This window comes from Petaurus breviceps, unplaced genomic scaffold, assembly GCF_028583685.1.
Source record: "Petaurus breviceps papuanus isolate PSGF00001 unplaced genomic scaffold, PetGlider_PUasm1.0 126, whole genome shotgun sequence".
NCBI classification, from domain to species: Eukaryota; Metazoa; Chordata; class Mammalia; order Diprotodontia; family Petauridae; genus Petaurus; species Petaurus breviceps.
This window is the reverse complement of record NW_027185655.1, coordinates 55,030,007-55,049,566: the sequence shown is the minus strand read 5'-3', so window position 1 is coordinate 55,049,566 and position 19,560 is coordinate 55,030,007. Positions and strand designations below refer to the sequence as shown.

The 19,560-nt window shown below is 40.1% G+C and overlaps 1 protein-coding gene across 1 annotated transcript in view; it reads right to left on the bottom strand.

The window, feature by feature from the left end:
- The window catches only part of ENPP6 (ectonucleotide pyrophosphatase/phosphodiesterase 6), a 187,487-nt gene extending 168,990 nt beyond the window's left edge, over nucleotides 1-18,497 (bottom strand). Inside the window, exon 1 of the mRNA XM_069096385.1 lies at nucleotides 18,163-18,497. Coding sequence (XP_068952486.1) covers nucleotides 18,163-18,403 — 241 coding nt within the window. The 5' untranslated portion in view covers nucleotides 18,404-18,497. The remainder of the gene's footprint in view (nucleotides 1-18,162) is intronic.
- Between the last annotated feature and the right edge of the window lie 1,063 nt (nucleotides 18,498-19,560).

The window sequence follows — 19,560 nt, the reverse complement described above, 5'->3', positions numbered from 1 at the left end:
AGAGAGAGAGAGAGAGAGAGAGAGAGAGAGAGAGAGAGAGAGAGAGAAGGAAAGAAAGAAAGAAGGAAAGAAAGGAAAAGGTATATAGCCAGAAGTAGTGACATGCGCTTAAAATCCTTGATACTGAGGATGGTGAGGCTGGTTCATTGCTTGGGTTCAGGAGATCTGAGCTGCAAAAGGGCCAAAGCAGACTAAGTGTCTTAGTCTGGTACCAATCTGATGATGCCCCTGAGATTAGAATAGATATGGGGGGGGGGTGGGGGGGGGCAGGTTGCTTTAAGGAGGAGCAAGAAATGGAGTAAGTAAAAGCTTCCCCTGAAGTAAAGGGCAGTTTAGAGAAGGATGAATCCAGGGATGTGCAGGAGCCAGCTTGAACCAGTAAGTGAGAGCCAAATGTTAAATTTTCAGTATGGAAATCAGCAAATGCTACAATTCAGGGCTTGAATTAGCATTTTGTTGGTTGAATAGACTTAAGAAAGTAATATGGACAATGTTAACAATGCAGATTAAACTTAAATTTGTATCACACATACATTTTCCCCCCAAAGAGCTGGGTGTTACACAGCTACCAGCATATCTCTAGATGAATCCAAAAGTGTTAAATGATTCTATAAGAAGAATATCAGCTCAATATGCCTACTGTCAAGGGAAAGAATAACCACCACAAAATTTAAAAAAAAAAAAGGAATGTTGCTGGGTAGCTGGGTGGCACTGACTCTGGAGTCAGGAGGACCTGAGTTCAAATCCAGCCTCAGACACTGTGTGACCCTAAGCAAGTTATTTAAGTCAATTTGCCCCCAAATAAAATGAATGTTGCAAAATTATAAAGAATAAGCTTGGTTTCAAAGAAATATGAGAAGACACCTCCCCTGGCTCCTTTGCAGATTTTTCCTGGATGAATTAATTGGTTTTGCTTCATTTTAAAAATGTAAAAATTTAAAAATCTTCCTTGTCTCTTTTTTTTAATTCTTTTTTTTTTTCAGGAAGAGCTCTCTGTAAAAAGGTAAAGGGAGGGGTCCTGGGAGAAATCTAGACAATATAAAAATGAAAGATATCAATAAAAAAGTCTATTAGAAAAAAAGCAGTAAGAATAGTGTCAGGTATGCACAAGCTCCAAATCAGCAAGGATCAGCAGGAATAGTTATTGCTGCTCCTGCTGCTCAAGCCTCGAAACTGGACTAGAAGGAGCCTCGGAGGAGCGGGGTCACTCAGTCCTCCCTGCAAACAGGCGCCATCTTCAACAGAAGTCATCTTCTTCCCTACAGCTCCTGCTCTCGGGATTCCTTCTCCTCCTCTGCCCTCCTGATCCAAACTCAAACTTCCACCTCTTCCTTTGTGAACTGGAATTAAATCACCACCATCACCTCCAGAAGGATTATTTGGGGGACCGCTCTATTGTTCCACTCATTATACTTGTGATTTCTCAGATAAGTCATCTTCCATAGTAGAATGTAAGCTCTTTGAAGGCAGGGACGGTCTTTTGTATTTACATTCCCATTATGTAGCAGTTCCTGACACATAGTGAGAGCTATATAAATGGTGGCTGTTATTATTAGATTTTTTTTTTCCTTTTGGAGGGCAATTGGGGTTAAGTAACTTGCCCAAGGTTACACGGCTAGTTTTATTTGTGTGTGGGTGTTAAGTGTCTTAGGCCAGAACCGAACTCAGGTCCTCCTGACTCCAGGGCCAGTGCTTTACTCACTGCACCACCTAGCTGCCCCATATTATTAGATTTTTTAACAGGGTATCCAGACTAACATAGTAGGAGAATGTTGGTGATGTAATCTGCCTAGATTTCAGAATAGCCATTGACAGAGTCTTCCATATTATCTTTGAGGACAAGATGGAGGAATGTGGGCTAGATTTCAGCATAATTAAGTGAATTCAGAAAGCCCAGACTCAACTGAATGTTCATTCATAGGCAGATGTCAACATGGAGAGAAGTCTTTGGTAGAATGCCCTAATAGAATCAACAACTAGTATAAACACTTGACTTATCAATTTGCGAATGGCCATAAGTTAGAAGCAATAGATAGCATGTTGAATGAGAAATTGGGGATCCAAAAATATACTGATAGGTCAGGAAGCTGGGACAAATCAAAGAAGACAGAATATATTGGGGGGGGCATGTAATCTTATACTTAAGTTCAAAAATCAATTTCACAAGAATAAGTTAGTCAAGGTGTTGTTAAATAGCACAAAGAACTGGCATGGTGATATCAAGACTAGGCTGTACCAAGCTAATCTCATTTGGTTTCGTGGATAAATTTCTCAAACTATAGATCAAGGGAACGCTATAGAAATAGATAAATATTGTGGCATAGGTGATATTGTGTTGGCTTTAGGGTCAGAAAGACAAGAGTTAAATACTCCTGCCGACACTTACAAGCGATATGATGGTAATTGTTGTTGTTGAGTTGTTTTCAGTCATGTCAGACTCTTTGTGATCCCATTTCAGGATTTCTTGACAAAGATACTGGAGTGGTTTGCCATTTCCTTCTCCAGTTCATTTTACAGATGAGGAAAAACTGAGGCAGAGATTTGTCCGTCTATCTGGCATCTATCTACTGCACCACCTAGTTGCCCCTATGTGATGGTGAACAAAACACTTAAGCTCTCAGCCTCAGTTTTCTTATCTGTAAAACAGGACAATAATATCAACCTACTTGACAAAGTTGTTGAGGATCAGAAAAGACATATATTATATATGTATCATACATACACATATAAATATGAAATTATTGCTTAGATTTCAGTAAAGCTTTTGACAAAGCCTGTAATACTACTCTCATGGACTAGATAGAAAAGAAAGATCAATCAACAAGCATTTATCAAGTGCCTACTATGTACTAGGTGCTGAAGATTCCAAATTCAACAGATCAATTAATCCTTACATGCAAGGAACTACTAGTGAAATAGACAAGAGAGTTTTAAGTATACTGTATACAGAATAAATATCATAATAATAAATACAAGGTAGTTTTGGAAAGAAAATACCAGCAGCAGGGATGTTGGAGCTATACTTTGAAGGAGAGAGAGGCTCTATGAGGAAGAAATGAGGAGCGAGTGCATTCCAAGAATGTGTGACAGCCATTGTAAAGGCGTAGAAATGGGAGATCTTCTCTCATGCTATCCTTGAGGACAAGATAGAGGAGAGTGGCTATGACAGAGTGGGACAAGATCAAATCTTCAGCATTCAAGTCTGGGTACCATTTTTAAGAAGGATATTGACAAGTCAGAGAGAATTCAGATAAGGGTAACTAGGATGGGGAAGATCTTCAAGCTATGTGAGGACTGGTTGAAGAAAATGGGCATGTTTATTCCATAGAGGAAAATAATTAAATGAGGATGCAATAGTTGTTTTCAAGCATGTGAAAAACTCTTACACAGAAGAATTCCTTTTATTCTGTTTGGCCTAAGAGGGAAGAATTAGCAGACAAGTATGGAAATTACAGAAGTGTATTTTGGTTCTATCAAATTATAGTTAGAATATCCTGACACTTGCCCCCATGCAAGTTAAGCCAAATTTTCTTTAAAAGGTATCACTAAGACTTGAATGGTTTAGAGGACTAAAGGCTTAGACCAGAGTGTCTTTATAGGTATCAGAGAATGAGTCAGGAGATAAAGAGAGTTTAAAGAAATGGGTGTTGGGGTGGGTGGGGGTAGGGAGATTATTACGGTGGCAATCTATTGGAGGAGACAGGCTGGGATAAGATCAAGAATACAAGTAGAGGGGTTGGCCTTGGTGAGGAAAAGGACCACCTCTTCATCAGAGATTGAGGTAATACTCTACCTCATATGAAAATATGACTATTAGATATTCCTGAATCTTACCCCATGCTCTCCCACTTCTGTGCTTTCATAGAAATGCTTCCCTATGTTTGGAGCACACTCCCTCCATATCTAGTTGAAGCCTTTCTTTTCCTCTAAGGGCCAGATAGATTATGTATGTATTGGGTAGGTAAACTTACTGGTCTATATTATACTTTGCCCTTAACAGTATCACATCACATTTATCAGGTTGAGGGAGATGGACATTTGCTGCTTGTAACATTCAAATATTCAATTTGGACAATGGGGGAATGCCACCCAGACATTTACCTTCCCTTGTTCCCATTTTATTGGTTATGACCTACCACTGAGAATTCACCCATATACAAGAATAAGTGGTCAACACATGGGTAAACTCTGTTTGAAAGAACTAGTTGGGTGTTGTCATATCCCCCAGGAAAAATTTTAAAATACAGTTTTTCTTACAAAATTAAGTGCTGTTGAAATGCTACATTCATGGCAGTATATGTAAGTTATTTCTACAAAATTCCTTATCTTTCTACTTTTCCAAAAGTGATCAGGCATTCTTACATGCATTATTTATATGGTAATGTTTTCTTCTGCATTAGGTTATTTTCATGGACTTCAAATTCTAAAGGCCAAGTATAACATATTAGACCTAATACCATAAAATATTTTTAAAATCTGAGATTTTGGAGAGAGACAAGAACACAAATGAGTGAGGAAAGTCAATAAGAAATGCTAGGGGGGTAGGGAGAATGGTAAGGTATATGGCAGAAAATAGATTTAGAACAATATCTTAAGTCATATACCATAATAAGCTACAAGTGGATGGATAATCTAAGCATGATTCACCCTATTGCAAACAAAATTAGAAGAGAACACAAGGAAGTACCTATTATATTTATTATTGGGAAAAGGAGAGATTTCGTAATCAGATAAGTGATAGAGAATTCATAAAAGACAAACTAAAAAAATTTGATTATATGAAACTAAATGAATTCAAAAACAAAATTAACAGCTAGAATAAGAAGAGAATCTGTTTAGTGGAGACAATTTTTGCATCAGATTTCTCTGATAAAAGTCAAATATCCTACATATGTTAGGGAATTAACACAAATATATTAGATCAGTAGTCTTTTCCCAATAAATGACTAGATGAGAATAATTTTCAAAAGAAGAATGTAAATGATCTACAACCCCATGAAAAAACATCTCCAAAAATAAGAGAAATGAAAAATTAAAACAACTGTGAGGTTTCACTTTTGACCTATTAAATTGACAAAAAGGATAAAGGCCTTAATTGGCTACTGTCGTAAGGGCTGTGTGAAGACAGGCACATTCATTCACTGTTGGTAGTACTGGGAACAATCCCAACTGTTCAGTAAAATAATGTATAATTATTGGAGAAAGGTCAATAACTATTCAATATGAATATAATATGCTTATATATACATGCATTATTATAATCTGAATGTTAATACAATATGAACATAATGGAATCCTAGTATTCCATGAGAAATAATGAATATGAAGAATTCAGAAGACAATGGATAATATAAAATGGCCTACAAGGCAAATCATCCATGACTGATTATCTTATGCAACTCACTCTGTCCTACCCAAAACTAAAGGGGTGTATAGGTAGAGTAGAGGAACTGATTATTACATTGGAGGCAATGGCAATACAGGGAATAGAGGGCTGAGCCTAGAGTCAGATAGAACCAAGTTCAAATCCTGCCTTAGACATTTACTAATTGTGTGATCCTGGAAAAGTCACTTAACCTCATTTTTCTCAGTTGTAAAATGGAGATAATAGCACCTATCTCCCAGGGTTATGGGAGAATCAAATGCAATGATATTAATAAAGTACTTTTCGGACCTTAAAATGCCATATAAATGCTAGTGATTATTGTAATTTTTGTTCATCTATTTTGTTGCGTGCTCAGGGTAAACAAATTCTGGAATGTGTTGGTAGGTCTGAGATATAGTCAACACTTATCAGACATATTCTGTTGTGAGTGGTCCTTGTAATAATTAGGTATTCAATTTGGATAATGGAGGAATTGCATTTAGGCATTGACCCTGACCTACCCACTCTCATTCCCACCCTATTGACCAAGACATCCAATGGGCAATTCACTCATTTGTCTGGTAATGTCCAAATAAGCTATAGAGACTGTGGAACAGCATTAAGAGAAACTTCAGAATTGCCATAGACTCTAGGAAAAAAACAAGAGGAACTCTCCAGAGGCCAGAAGAGGACATTTAGCCAGTAATCACTGGCCTCTGCAATGGGTGGCCTTGAACCCTAGCTGATGCAAAACCGAATGCCTCTCCAGAGACAGACAAGGCAGGGGCCATGAATGGTATGCAAGAATTCTGCTCAGGAATTTTTTTTTATCTCAGAGAGAGAACATCTGTGTGTTTGGATGGGAGGCCACCAACTTTTATAACATTATAAGAGCAATTTCTTTTCCATTCCACGTGAATTGTAGATTTGTTGTTTCACTGCATGTGTGTGAATGTGTGTGTGTGTGTGTGTGTGTGTGTGTGTGTGTGTGTGTGTGTGTAATGGACAGAGAGACTGCCTTGAAGGCTCACTTCTGACACATCCTCACTGTGTGCCCCTGGATAAGTCAGCCTCTTGGTCCTCTAAGATGTTAACTTGTAGCTGCATTGGTACAGGGAGTTTCTTCACCTGGAATTCATTCTACTAATGAAATGATAGGTCTAATCTCTGTCCCCATGTAATGCACAGACACATACGAATAGCATGAATAGAAAAAAGAATCTGCCTCACTGGATTGTTATGAAGATTCGAAGAGATTATACACGCGAATCTTAAAACAATGGTTAGCTAACATAGATGGTAGAAGGATAGATTAATAAATGGATGGATAGATGGATGGATAGATGAATAGGCAAACTAATAAAGACAGGTGATAGAGAGGAATACATTAATAAAGATAGATAGATGATAGATAGTTGATAGATAGGCAGACATTAATAAACAAAGATAGATGATAGAGATAGATAATAGACATTACTGAATAAAGAGATGATGATAGAGATGATAGATAGGCAGACATTAATAACGAAAGACAGACGTTAATAAAGATAGAGAGACAGGTAATAGGCAGGTGTTAAACCTAGATAGAGAGATATATCGATACATACATACATACATAGATACGTAGATAGATAACATAGATATATACATAGATACATACATAATATACATAGAGAAATAGATAGATGCATAGATAGGTGCATAGATAGATAGATAGATAGATAGATAGATAGATAGATAGATAGATAGATAGGTGCATAGATACATAGACAGACAGACAGATAAACGGATAGACGGAAAGACAGACAGACAGATAGGTAGATAGACAGAGAGATAGACAGACACAGACAGACAGATAGATAGATAGACAGACAGACAGACAGATAGACAGATAGATAGCCAACTTTCCTAATCAGTGCTTTGAGGGGGAATCTGCTCACAATTTCTGTTATCAGAAGCCCAAATAAGAGTTCATTGTGACAAGGTGCCAGCTCCTCCAAGGCAACCTTAGAGAGGCAGTGTGGTGCCCTAGGCAGATCACTGGCTCAGGCATCAGGAAACCCGGGTTCAGGTCTCGTTTTAGTCACTTACTACATAACTATATGATCCTAAGTCAGTTGCTTCAGTCCTCTAGCCTTCATTACCTCATCTATAAAATGATCTGGTTGGATGGATGAGTCCTTTAGAGTCTATGACCATAACAACAGCCAGCATTTATAAAGCACTTCACAGATTTTAAAGAGCTTTACAAATTATCATCTCATGTGGTCCTCACAACAACCCTGGGAGGTAGGTGCTATTATCCTCATTTTTATAGAGGAGGAAACTGAGGCAGACAGCAATTAAGTGAATTGCTCAGGGTAACACAGCTATATGCTGAGTGATTACTTTGGATTGGTACATATGCTCCAGATCAATCTTTACTCATTCATTTATTTAATAACCACTTATTAAGCCCCTACTATGTCGGGCATTAAGCTAAGCATATGATATAAAGGCAGGTACGGCAGAGTCCCTCCATCTATGGAGATTACAATTTAAAGAGAGTCTTTCTGACTCCTGACTGGTCTCAGACTCTTATTAGCTGTGTGACCCTGGACAAACCACTTAACCTCCACTTGCCTTAATCCACTGGGTAAAGAAATGGCAAGCTACTACAGTATCTTTGCCAAGAAAACCCATGGACAGCACTGATATGCTATTGTCCATGGGGCTGTGAAGGGTCTGAAGCACCTGAACAATTAAATAACAAGTTTCTTACTCCAGGCTCTATCCATGGCACCACCTGACTGCCTGTAAATAAAAGTTTAATAAATATTAACAATAGTATAAATTTAAAATAGATTTAGAGCTGGAAGGGACCTTAAAGGTAGGAGTGGGGAGGGGAGAGGGAGGAGAGAAAGAGATACAGACAGACAGACAAAGGGAGAGAGACAGAGAGAGGGAGAGGGAGAGAGAGGGGGAGGGGGAGGGAAAGAGAGGGAGAGGAGAAAGAGAGAGAGAAGAGAGAGAGAGGAGAGAGAAGGGAGAGAGAGAGGGAGGAAGGGTGAGAGAGAGAGAGGAAGAGAAAGGGGGGAAATAGAGAGGAGAGAGAGATTAAGTGACTTGCCCAAAATTATGTATATAGTAAGTGACTAAACCAGGATTTGAACTAATATCTTTCCACTCTACTGGGTTGAATTAGAAAAGCAAAAGACACACAGACAGTGCTTGGGTGGGCATGTGGAGGGCAGGGGAGTGGAAGGCTGGTAGGAGTGGGTGGATTAACATCGGAGGCTCTGAATGCAAATTCCAGAACTTGGCCATTCTGGCTATGGACGGACCCTATTTACCTGCATCTGGACCTTCCCTTTAGGAGTTGCTCTGTGCTCTCCATCACTAACATCCTGCACTCTTTGCCCTAAGAGTTACACATTTTCCTAAAGGCAAATGTGGCTGACCTTGAAGGGCCAAAGTGCGGAGGGGGTCTAGGGTAGTCTCGTCGCCTTCTGGGATTCCACCTTTGCAGCAGGGCAAACAACGTGGCATTCAGAATAAAGTCACCCGAAGGGACCAAGCCTGAACTCAGCAGTGACTTCATGTTGGAGGCTGCTGCTGCCAGAATCTAGATGCCGTCAGGCACTTTTCCTAGTTTAATTTCCTTTTAAAGGCAGCCAGTTGGGATTGGTGTTTTATGTGTGTTTAAAAGAAGAAAAGGGATAAACCAAAAATCAGCCCTTGACCCAGATCTCTCTTACTGGATTGTAAGTTTACCTCAAAATTTAGCTTGGGTCTGATTTTATTTACTTTGTCTTTTTAAGTGAGTTTAATAGATGTCTTTTTTTTTAAAATCAGTTATTTCTAGATATTGCACCCACCCTTTCCCCATTAACTCATCCTTTAAAAGTTAAGGAAAATCAACCAATATTGTAATTGAGTGTGATGGTGTAGGCAACAATCTGCACCTATATTCCCCCACCTCTAAAAGAATCAGAATCTAAAATAATCACCAGCTGAAAGAATCACAGGTTTAGAGTAAGAAAAAAATCTCAAACTTCATCTAGGCCAGCTACCCCACTTTATTATGGAGGAGGATAATGAGGCCCAGAAGCAATAAGTAAGAAACAGACTGAGTTTGAAGCCCAGCCCTCTGACTGCAAATCCTATTCTCCAGCATGGGGACATGATTCTAGTCAAAGTTCTCTTGGTTTGCTTACTGGATTCTGCATCAGGGCATGCAAATCTTCTCATGTTTCTCTGAGTTTCTCATGTTTGTCCCTGCTTAGCTCAATAATTTGCCATCCCTTTTAAATATCATAATCCGAGCACCCAATCCCCAATCAATGGGTGCCCACTCTGACTCCAGTTCCAAAAGTTATCCTATGAACACTTTGGTACATAGGAAGTTAGGGTTTCCTTTATATGTGGCTAGATACATAGAGTCAAGAAGACCTGAATTCAAATCTGGCCTCAACTACTGTTTTCCTCAGTTTCCTCATCTATAAAATTTGGATTGTAATAACACCTACCTCCCAAGGTTGTTGCAAGATAATCATTTTAAAGAGCTTAACACAGTACCTTGCACGTAGTAAGCCCTATATAAATGTTAGTTATTATTATTATCAATGATTATTTACCCTACACTGTGAGTAAAGATCAGAAGGGAAAATAATTATAAGGCACTTAGCACAGTGCCTGGCATAAATTTTAGTTATTATCATTATTAATTACGACCCTACCTCCCAGGTTTGTTATGAATAAAGATCACAAGAGAAAATAATTGTAAGGAGTTTAGCACACCACTGGGCACTCAGTAAGTACTACAGAAATGTTAGTTACTGTTATTCTCATTGTTGTTGTTACAAGATGCAGCTCCTAGGAATGAAAAAGGAAGCAGAGACTCATGGGACACACACTTCTGGGAGCATTTGACAAGCAGTTTTGTTTGTTTGTTTTGAGTTCTAAATGGAGGATGAATAAGGCACCTATTCTTTGAGGCCTTCCTTTTATCCTGCACTCCCCAGGGGATCCCTCAGATTCACTGTCAGAAGCCCCAGCTCTCTTCCATGGCCACACAGGAAGGGAAGAGGTCTCTCTGTCCCTGAGCAGCTCTCTGATGGGCTCACAGCATGAGCAGAGGGGAAGACACTCCAGGCTTCTGAGTCCTGGGGACTTGACTTTCATGGGATTTCCAATTCAAGCCTTAGCTCAAGCATCTCCTTTTGGGATAAGGCCTGTGCTGCTCCCCCAACAGCTTGCATGCTCCCCTCCAAGGCTGCCCTACCACTGACTTTATATATTTTCTGTATTGCCTGTATAAATGACTCTCCCATTAGAAAGTTAGCTTCAGAGGGGCAGAGGTCGTTTAATATTCCCAGCTACTTAATAAAGGTTTGCTTGACTTACCACATGATTAAAGCACTTAACTTTTCTGTGGCTTCTTTTTAAAAATTTTTAACATTAAAATTTCATTTTTAAAATAAAATTTAATTTAATTAAAATTTAAAATTGCTTTCATTTTAAAATTTAAAATAAAAATTACATTGTAAATGTAAAATACTTGCATTTAAATTTTAAAAAGTAATTTACTTTTCATTAGAATTATTGTATTATTAGTAATTTAATTAATTAAATTATTAATTAAAAACAAATAATCCTTAATAATGAATAATAAATAATTTAAAGTTATTGATTTAATTAATGGATTTTTTCATTTTAAAAATTAAATTAATTCAAAAATGAAATGCAAGATTGATTTAATTTTAAAATAAAATTCAAACTGATTTAATTTCATTTAAATTAATTTTAAAATGAAATTTAAACTTATTTAACACTTTAATTTAATCTTAAAATTAATTTGATGTTTGAAATTTAAATTTAATTAAATTCTGAAAAAATGTGGTATAGACTAGAAAGAACACTGGGGAGTACCATGAATGCACACCAGGCCTGGAATCAGGAACACCTGAGTACAAATCCAGCGTCAGACACTTGGTCTCTGGGCAAGTCACTTTACCTCTATTTTCTCATCTTTAAAAAAGAATAGCATCTACCAGGGTTGTTGTGAGGCTCAAATAAAATAATAAATGTAAAGCACTTAGCACAGTGTCAATTCAGTCATGTCCAACTCTTCGAGACCCCATTTGGTTTTGTTTTTTTAGCAGAGATGCTGGAATGGTTTGCCATTTCCTTCTCCAGTTCATTTTACAGATGAGGAAACTGAAGCAAACAGGGTTAAGTGACTTGACCAAGGACACACAGCTAGTAAGTGTCTGAGGCCAGGTTTGAATTCAGAAAGAGGAGTCTTCCAGGCCCGGAACTCTGTCCACTTTGCCATCTAGCTACTCCAGTATAAATATTTATTTATTTATTTATTCATTCATTCATTTATGTATTTGTTTGTTTGTTTATTTATTTATTATACGACCCTGAATGAAGGCACATCACTAAACTGTTTGCCTCAGTTTCCTGAAATGCAAAATGAAAATATTTATAGCACCTATCTCACAGAGTTGTTATGAGAATCAAATCAGATAATACTTCAGGTAAGAGTTTGTCACATAGTAGATGATATAGAAACACATTCCCTCCTGCACATAGTAGGCGATGTAGAAACACTTATTCCCTTCTGCACCTCTTCCCTATTAATTCTGATAAAAGATGGCTGACTGTACAGATAACCTTCATGATAAGCTGTGTGTGACCAGTGTTACAATGTATTAGAAGAGACTAGCTCAGATACTTAATAGCTATGTGACCACAGACAAGTCATTTAACCCTTCCTGACTTAATTTCCTCCTCTGTAAAATAAGGGCACTGGACTTGAAGACCCCTTCCAATTTTCAATCTATTCTCCCATGACTTTGCTTTATAGAAGAATTCACAGCAATGTTCCTTTCAATGGGAAACTTCCCTTGGAACACATTTCAATTGGCACAAATTTGATTTACCCATGGATCTTAAGGAACACAGCATTGATGCAGGGCAAGTCACCTTTTGTTAGGAAGGTGTTCAGCAGAGGCAAAGAATTCCCATTTTAATCAAGCTGTGAGGATTGCCAAGCACTTTCCCTGTGAAAGTAGGGGCAAGGACCTTGCAAGACTTTTATAAACTAGGAAATTGTGGCTCCGAGGGGTTACGCACTGTTGGTCAAACAGCTAATGAGCAGGGATAGGAATCTGGTCTCCTGACCCAAGTCCAGTGACCTCTCCACCACCCCATGCTGCCTGACCAAATACAGGATTGGTACACTTACAAACCTGTATTCCACCTGGAGGCCGATTTCTCCGACCACCCCAGAGAGGACGGTCTCTCCCATTCCCAGATGTCTACAACACATATTGCCCAGACAGAGATTTCTTTTCAAGTCTTTGAACTGTTATCATGTGGAAGAAAGATTAGGCTTGTTTTGTATCACCCCTCGGGGAAGAACCAGAAGTAATAAGTGAAAAGTATCAGGGAGAAAGATTTTGGCTCCGTATTAGGAAAAATTTGCAAGTCAGAGCTATCCACAAAAGTTGCTTTGGGAGAGAGGGAGATAAAAATGTTTGAAGACTATTAAATTGAGGTCATCTATGATTTTGTGAAGTCTCACCTTTCTGAAAATCTTCTCTAAGAATCAAAAGCTAGAAGGCATATTAGATAATAGCAGCTGTCATTGAACAACAAGCATTTATTAAGCACCTACTGCATACCAGGCATTTTGCTAAGTTCTGGGGATACCAAAAAAAAGGCAAAAGACATTCTCTGCTCTCAAGGATCACAGTTTGATGGGAGGGACAACATGCAAACAACTGTGTACAAAAAAGTTCAGTCGTTTTAGTTGCGTCTGACTGTCTGTGACCACATTTGGGATTTTCTTGGTAAAGATACTGGAGTGGTTTGCCATTTCCTTCTCTAGCTCATTTTACAGATCAGGAAACTGAGGCAAACAAGTGTGAACAACTTGCCCAGGGGTCACACAGCTAGTGTCCTGAGACTCAGGAAGATGAGGTTTCCTGATTCCAAACCCAATGCCACAGACAGAATAAAGAGGAGAAAATCAACAGAAGGAAGATGCTAAGGGAAATTAGGCCCACATTAAGCAGAATCAGGAAAGACTTCATGCAGAGGCTTGAAGAGAGTCAGAGAGGGCAGGAGGTAGAGATGATGAGGGAGAAAGTTCCAGGCATAGGGCTCAGCCAATGCAAATGCCTGCAGCCAGGAGATAGGAGTGTCTAGTATGAGGAATACAGTATCACCGAATAGAAACCTAGCTCACCTCCCAATCCTATAAAATAGGTGCCATAGTCATTATCCCCCCTTTACAGAGGAGAATCAAAAAGGTTAAAGGACCTGCCAACGGCCTCTTATCCAATGTGTCAGAAACAGGATTTGAAGCTAGTGTTATTTATTTATTGTTTATAACAACAGCAGCAACAGCTAGCATTCATACAGTTCTTTCAGGTTTGCAAAGAACTTTACAAATATTAATTCATTTTATCCTCACAAGAACCATGAGAGGTCAAGTGTTGTCATTATCCCCATTTCATAGAAAAGAAAACTAAGGCAAACAGAGATTAAAGTCACACAGCTAGGATTGGAGTCAGGTCTTCCTGGCTCCTGGTCCAGTGCTTATCTGCCGCACCACACTGCATCTATGATGAATCTATGATGACATATAATACAGCCCCCCTCCCCCACGCCACACCCCTTTTTACAGATCAGGAAATTGAGGCCCAAAGAGGTGTATGATTTTTAACCAGTCACACAACTAGTTGGTAGCTTTAGCGAAACCCTAGTTCTTTCAGACTCATAGACCAATCCACTTTCCCCCATGGCACATTGTCTCCCTAAGGATTAGTAAAGAGAGATCGAGAAGCAAAGATTTCATTGTCTTCTTGAGCTAATAGTCACCTGGAGTCACACCCTTTCTGGCTAAATGCTGGGACGTCCTAGAGTGGAGTTTCATTTGGCACCTAAAGGGGTCTGGGGCAAGTCTTTCATTGGTTCATAAAACATTCGCCAAATGCTCAAACCATATGCTCAAATACCACTCCCGAGTGTTGGATTTTTTTTCCTTTTGTGGGAAAGAAGCCTTTTAAATTTCAGATGGCAGAACCAGAGACTATACTTAAGGGAAATGATATCAATTCAGCCATGATGATTCTGGGGGCCACTGCCTGAACAACATAGAAAAGCAATATTCAGGGGTGGCTAGGTGGCACAGTGAATAGAGCACTGGCCCTGGAGTTAGGAGGACCTGAGTTCAAATCTAGCCTCAGACACTTAACACAAAAAACTAGCCGTGTGACCTTGGGCAAGTCACTTGACCCCAATTGTCCTCCAAAAAGCAAAATAAAATAAAATTATTAAAAATAAAAAAGAAAAGCAATGTTCACCTGGCCCTGCATCTCCCTGGCAAATTTGCCCAAACTAAGGAGAGGGGTCAAACTCATGAGTATGGGCAGGGCCTTCCAAATGAGGATTTTGTGGTAACAGGATCATAGCTCTAGAGTTCAAAGGGACCTCGGAGGCCATCTAACCCAATATTTTCATTTTACAAATGAGGAAACTGAGACCTAGAAAGTTTAAGTGACTTGCCCATGGTGACAAAGCCAGATTGGAACCCAGGCTTTCTACATGGCATAGAGAAGAGGTCACTGGAAAACCTAGGTTCAAAAACTGACTGAGAAAGCAGCTAGATCATCTTGGGTCAATCACATGACATCTCTGTGCTTCACATCTGCAAAATGAAGGGGGTTGGACCAGACAGCATCAGAAGTCCTTTCTGCTCTAGATTCTATGATCTCTTTAGAGAAAAATGGTCTTTCCGTTAGTATTGGTGTCTAGCATTGGTACCAGAGAAAATACGAAAGGAGAAAGTCTCCTTTAGGTTCAGGCTGTCCTCTGAGATGGGCTGCATCTCAAACCCACGGGGTTTCCTCTCTGCAACCATAACTACGCTTCCTTGTTTTCTGGGTCATAATAGTATTGGCTTTTGTGGCATAGGTTCAGTTTGGAAGCTGGAGAGAAATCTGCATCCGACTTTCAGGGAAACTGGACCATCTACCCATTCAAAGATCCTTGGCACACTATTGGACCCGCTAAAGCAGGCCATGCCAAGCAGGACTGTCCCTGTGTGACAGAGGGGCTTTGTACAGCTTCCCAATCCTGCCAACTTCAGGAACGCAGGCGGGGAAACAAAGGGTAATGTCACAGACTTGGTTTCTTTGTGGGGCTTTTTTTCTTAGTGCTTCTTTAATCCTTTATTGGGGGCTCCCTCTCTCGAATCGGGTTTGTTTAGTTTTCATTTGGATTAAGAGCCCTGCACGTGGCCACATGAGAGTCTTTTTCTCCAGCCTGGGCACCGAATGCCTGCCGAGAGAAGAGTGGGGCTATCTTGTTTTTTGTGAAACTCTCTGAACAGAGAACTGAGACCAGGCTTGTGCCACACATACAGAAGTAGCTGTTGGTCCCTGAAAAACCAGTGAATGGGCTTTGAGGCAAGGTATTGTGCTGGTTTATGAACGTGCCAATTGATTGCATTTAAGGAAAAGAGAAGAGTCTTGTGTTTATCTTAGAGACCTCATTTGTTAGGGGAAAGGGAAAGTGCATAAACCAGTCAAAGCATCACTGGCCATGAAGGAATCCCTTCGTTTCTGGTTTTCCACAAAAGCTTCGCTCTCCATGGCATGCTGTTCAGGGGATCATAGATTTACAGTTGTAAAGCACTTCAGAGGCCAAGTAGTCCAACTCCCTCATTTCACAGATGAGGAAACTGAGGCTCTGAAAGAAATATGCCTAAAGTCATAGAGGCAGTACAGGATCAGGTCCACAGACTGCAAGTCCAATTATACTCTTTCTACTGCATTCTCTGCAAGCCTTTGGGAAGGAAACTTGGAATAGTAGTTAGAGTACTGGACCTAGCTCCAGTCAGAAAGATCTGAGTTCAAATCCTGCATCAAATACTCACTAGGTATGTGGCCCTGAGCAAACACTTAACCCACTTGTCCTGTTTCTTCGTCTGTCAAATGGGAATAATAAAGCACCTCCCTCATAGAGTTGTTGCAAGGATCAAATGAGATAATAAAGGCAATTAGGTGTTATAGTAGATTAAACCCCCAACTTGGATTCAGTGAGACCTGAATTTGGAGAAAACATTTTTTTTGCAAACCTTAAAGCTTTATATAGATGCTAGCTTTCATCCTTTTATTGTTATCTGCAAAAATAGCTTTGCTTACCTTAAAAATGCTTAAATAAATGTCAGCTATCATTAGAGTTAGCTGGGCAAAGAATCAGGAGTTCAAATTGGCCTCACACACTTATCAGCTACATGACCCTGGGCAAGTCACTTGACTTCTGCCTCTCTTTCCCCATGTGTAATGTTGGAATAATAATGGCATTTTACCTTGCAGAGTTATTGTGAGCATCAAATGAGATAAAATTTGTAAAAAGAACTTAGCACAAGTGTCTGCCACATGATAATTGATATATAAATGTTTATTCCTTTCCTTCCCTCACCTGTGTGAGCCTCCTGAGCAAGTAAGTCACTTTGATGTCGCTGGGCCCCAGTTCTCTCATGTTTAAAATTGAGGGAGGATTGAATTTAATGATTTCTAAAGTTCCTTCTGGCTCTAAGTCATGATCCCATGTGCAGACCTATAAGATGCACCAATATTCCTGAGCACATAAGTGTGGTTGCTACTCCTCTGAGGGAAGACTTTAAGATGGGTGAGGGGTCCCACCCCACCATTGACTAGTCAATCAGTCAACACCCTTCACTGACTTTCCACTATGCAAAGAGCCTGACTTAGGCACTAATTTCTTTACCAGACATTGTCCTTTCAGGGATTTCTACACGTGGAGGGGAGGGTACAAATATTGACCTAAATTCCGGAAACCACCTAACTCCTACCAAAATTAGCATGAGTTACTCCAGAGGAAAGAGAACAACCTCTTGAATTTTAGAGTTATAAACCCACACACATGAAGTAACAACAGAAACATGTCATACTATGAAAAAATCATGCCCTAGTTACACTGGTTACAAAGGTTGACATAAAAGCCAGCCAGAAATTCTGGAGAAGCCAAGGTCCTAATCCCAGAATGCCTCTGGTTCTAATGCACAGAGAGAAGATCCCTTGGGATACTGCTTGGCCAGGTCAATCCCAACCTACAGGTAGCTTCTCCAAACAGGTCAGCTTTCCCAAACAGGGGCGTCTTTTAGTCCCAATGTGTTTGTTTCGATGTCAGGTAATGGCAAACGTAGAAATCGAAATGACTCGATTCTTTTTCTCTTTCTTACCCAACTCAACCCAGAGATGAAAGACCACTAGGCAAAAAATCTACTTTAGTTATCTAAGAGCACTTCTACTATATCTAAGGAGTCCTGGGTGCATCTCTTAAAACCCCATACTCTACCAAACAAGTGAAGGCTATGACAGGATGACCAGCAACCGATTCCAAGTTGGGTTGGAGAAATTCCGAAATTAAGTATACTCCACTCAGTCGTTTAAAAAAATTCCAATTTGGATGACAGAGGCCTTGTGAAAAGACAAAGAAAACCTGGTCCTGCTGATTATCACCAATTTCTCTGTGGCCCTTTCCTCAATGTTGCAATTCAAAGGAAATTCCCAAGTTTTAAGTGGGAGGTGGCACCACCAGGGTTGGGAATATCCTTTCAGCTAAGTAAATCCCAGCCACCCCTGCAGGAGCAAAACAAATATTTGGGACTTGAAAATATGAGGAACTTAAAAAGCAGACCCCAGAAGGGATGGCTAACAGCTTGAGGGTCTAAGGCAATTTCTCCCCCACCAAGGAGGGAGGTCAGTACTCACCTGTCATGAGGGAGTAATAATTAGGGTAGGAAAGGCTGGGAAAGTCCGGGGTCAAGTAATCGACTTTCACCCCCCTGCTCACAATCTCTTTGAACCCAGGCAAGAACTCCAGGGCTTCATCACTAATGTAGTCATGGCGAAAGCCATCCAGCAGAAAGACCAGGAGCTTCCGGCGGACTGTGGTCGGGCTGCCCAGGTAAAAGGCCAGGAAGAGTGAAAGGGTCAGGAGTTTTGTGGCCATGCTGCCAGGAGGCTGCCCCAGAGTCCAGCCAGGGCTGCCTGTTCCTTCCCAGTGTCTGTGGATGGAGAATGTGAAGCTATTCTCTCTTCCAGGGGCTGGACCTTTCACTGTTATCCTGTCTGAGCCAATTTCACTTTCAGAATTTAAAGGTACAGCACTCCCCTTATTAAAAAAAAAAAATAGAAGAAGAAGAATGAATGAAAAGAGGAATCTGCTCGTGCTCAGGCTTGGTTGGCGAATTCCCAGGCCCCCTTCTAAAGGAGAATGAGGAATGTCCCCAGCTACCCCTGCAGTTCACACTAGGGGAGGAAGGCCAGCTTGCTGCTTTCAACACTCTCTCCGGAAAAGCACAGCCACAAGGGAAAGTTTGAAAGGAGTGATAAGGCAAGAGGAACTTTACCATGAGGCTGAGCGTCAGAAAAATGGGATCTCTTCTCTACAGTGGCTCCAGCAACTGGAGTTCAGAGGCTCCTAAGTTGACACTCCCTTGAACAGCATAAGGGTTTAACAAGTACATGTTGCTTTGAGTTGGATTTTTAACCTAAAGCTTGTTAATACAAACTTTTGGAACTCAAAATACAAATAGGGGGAGTGATGGAAAATATGGTATGGTGGGAAGAAGTACTGGATTTAGGGTCAAGGGGCCTGGGTGCAAATTCAGCTCTTTTCCCTTACTACTTATGTGACTTTGGGGAAGTCACTTTACCTCTCTAGGACTCAGTTTTCTCATCTGTAAAATGGACTGCATGGCCTCAGAGGGCCTGGCCAACATGAAATTTGTGATCCTATGATCTTTAGGTAATTATGTTGTGAGTACTGGTCACTCAACAAAGTCAGGGTGGGGAAACCTTTGTCCTCTAGGTCCTCAAGTGCGGCCCTTTGACTGAATCCAAACTTCACACAACAAAATTTTTATTTGTTTTTTTATTAAGGGGATTTTTTCTGTGAAGCTTGGATTCAGTCAAAGGGCTGCACTTGAGGGCTACATGTGGACTCAAGGCCGCAGATTTCCTAGTCTTTGATGAGTTAACCAAGCAATCCTATGTGGCATTCACTAAGTTAATCACTGGGGATACTTATGCTGAAATGAAACAATCCCTTAAATCAAGGACCACTTCTCTCTCTCTCTCTCTCTCTCTCTCTCTCTCTCTCTCTCT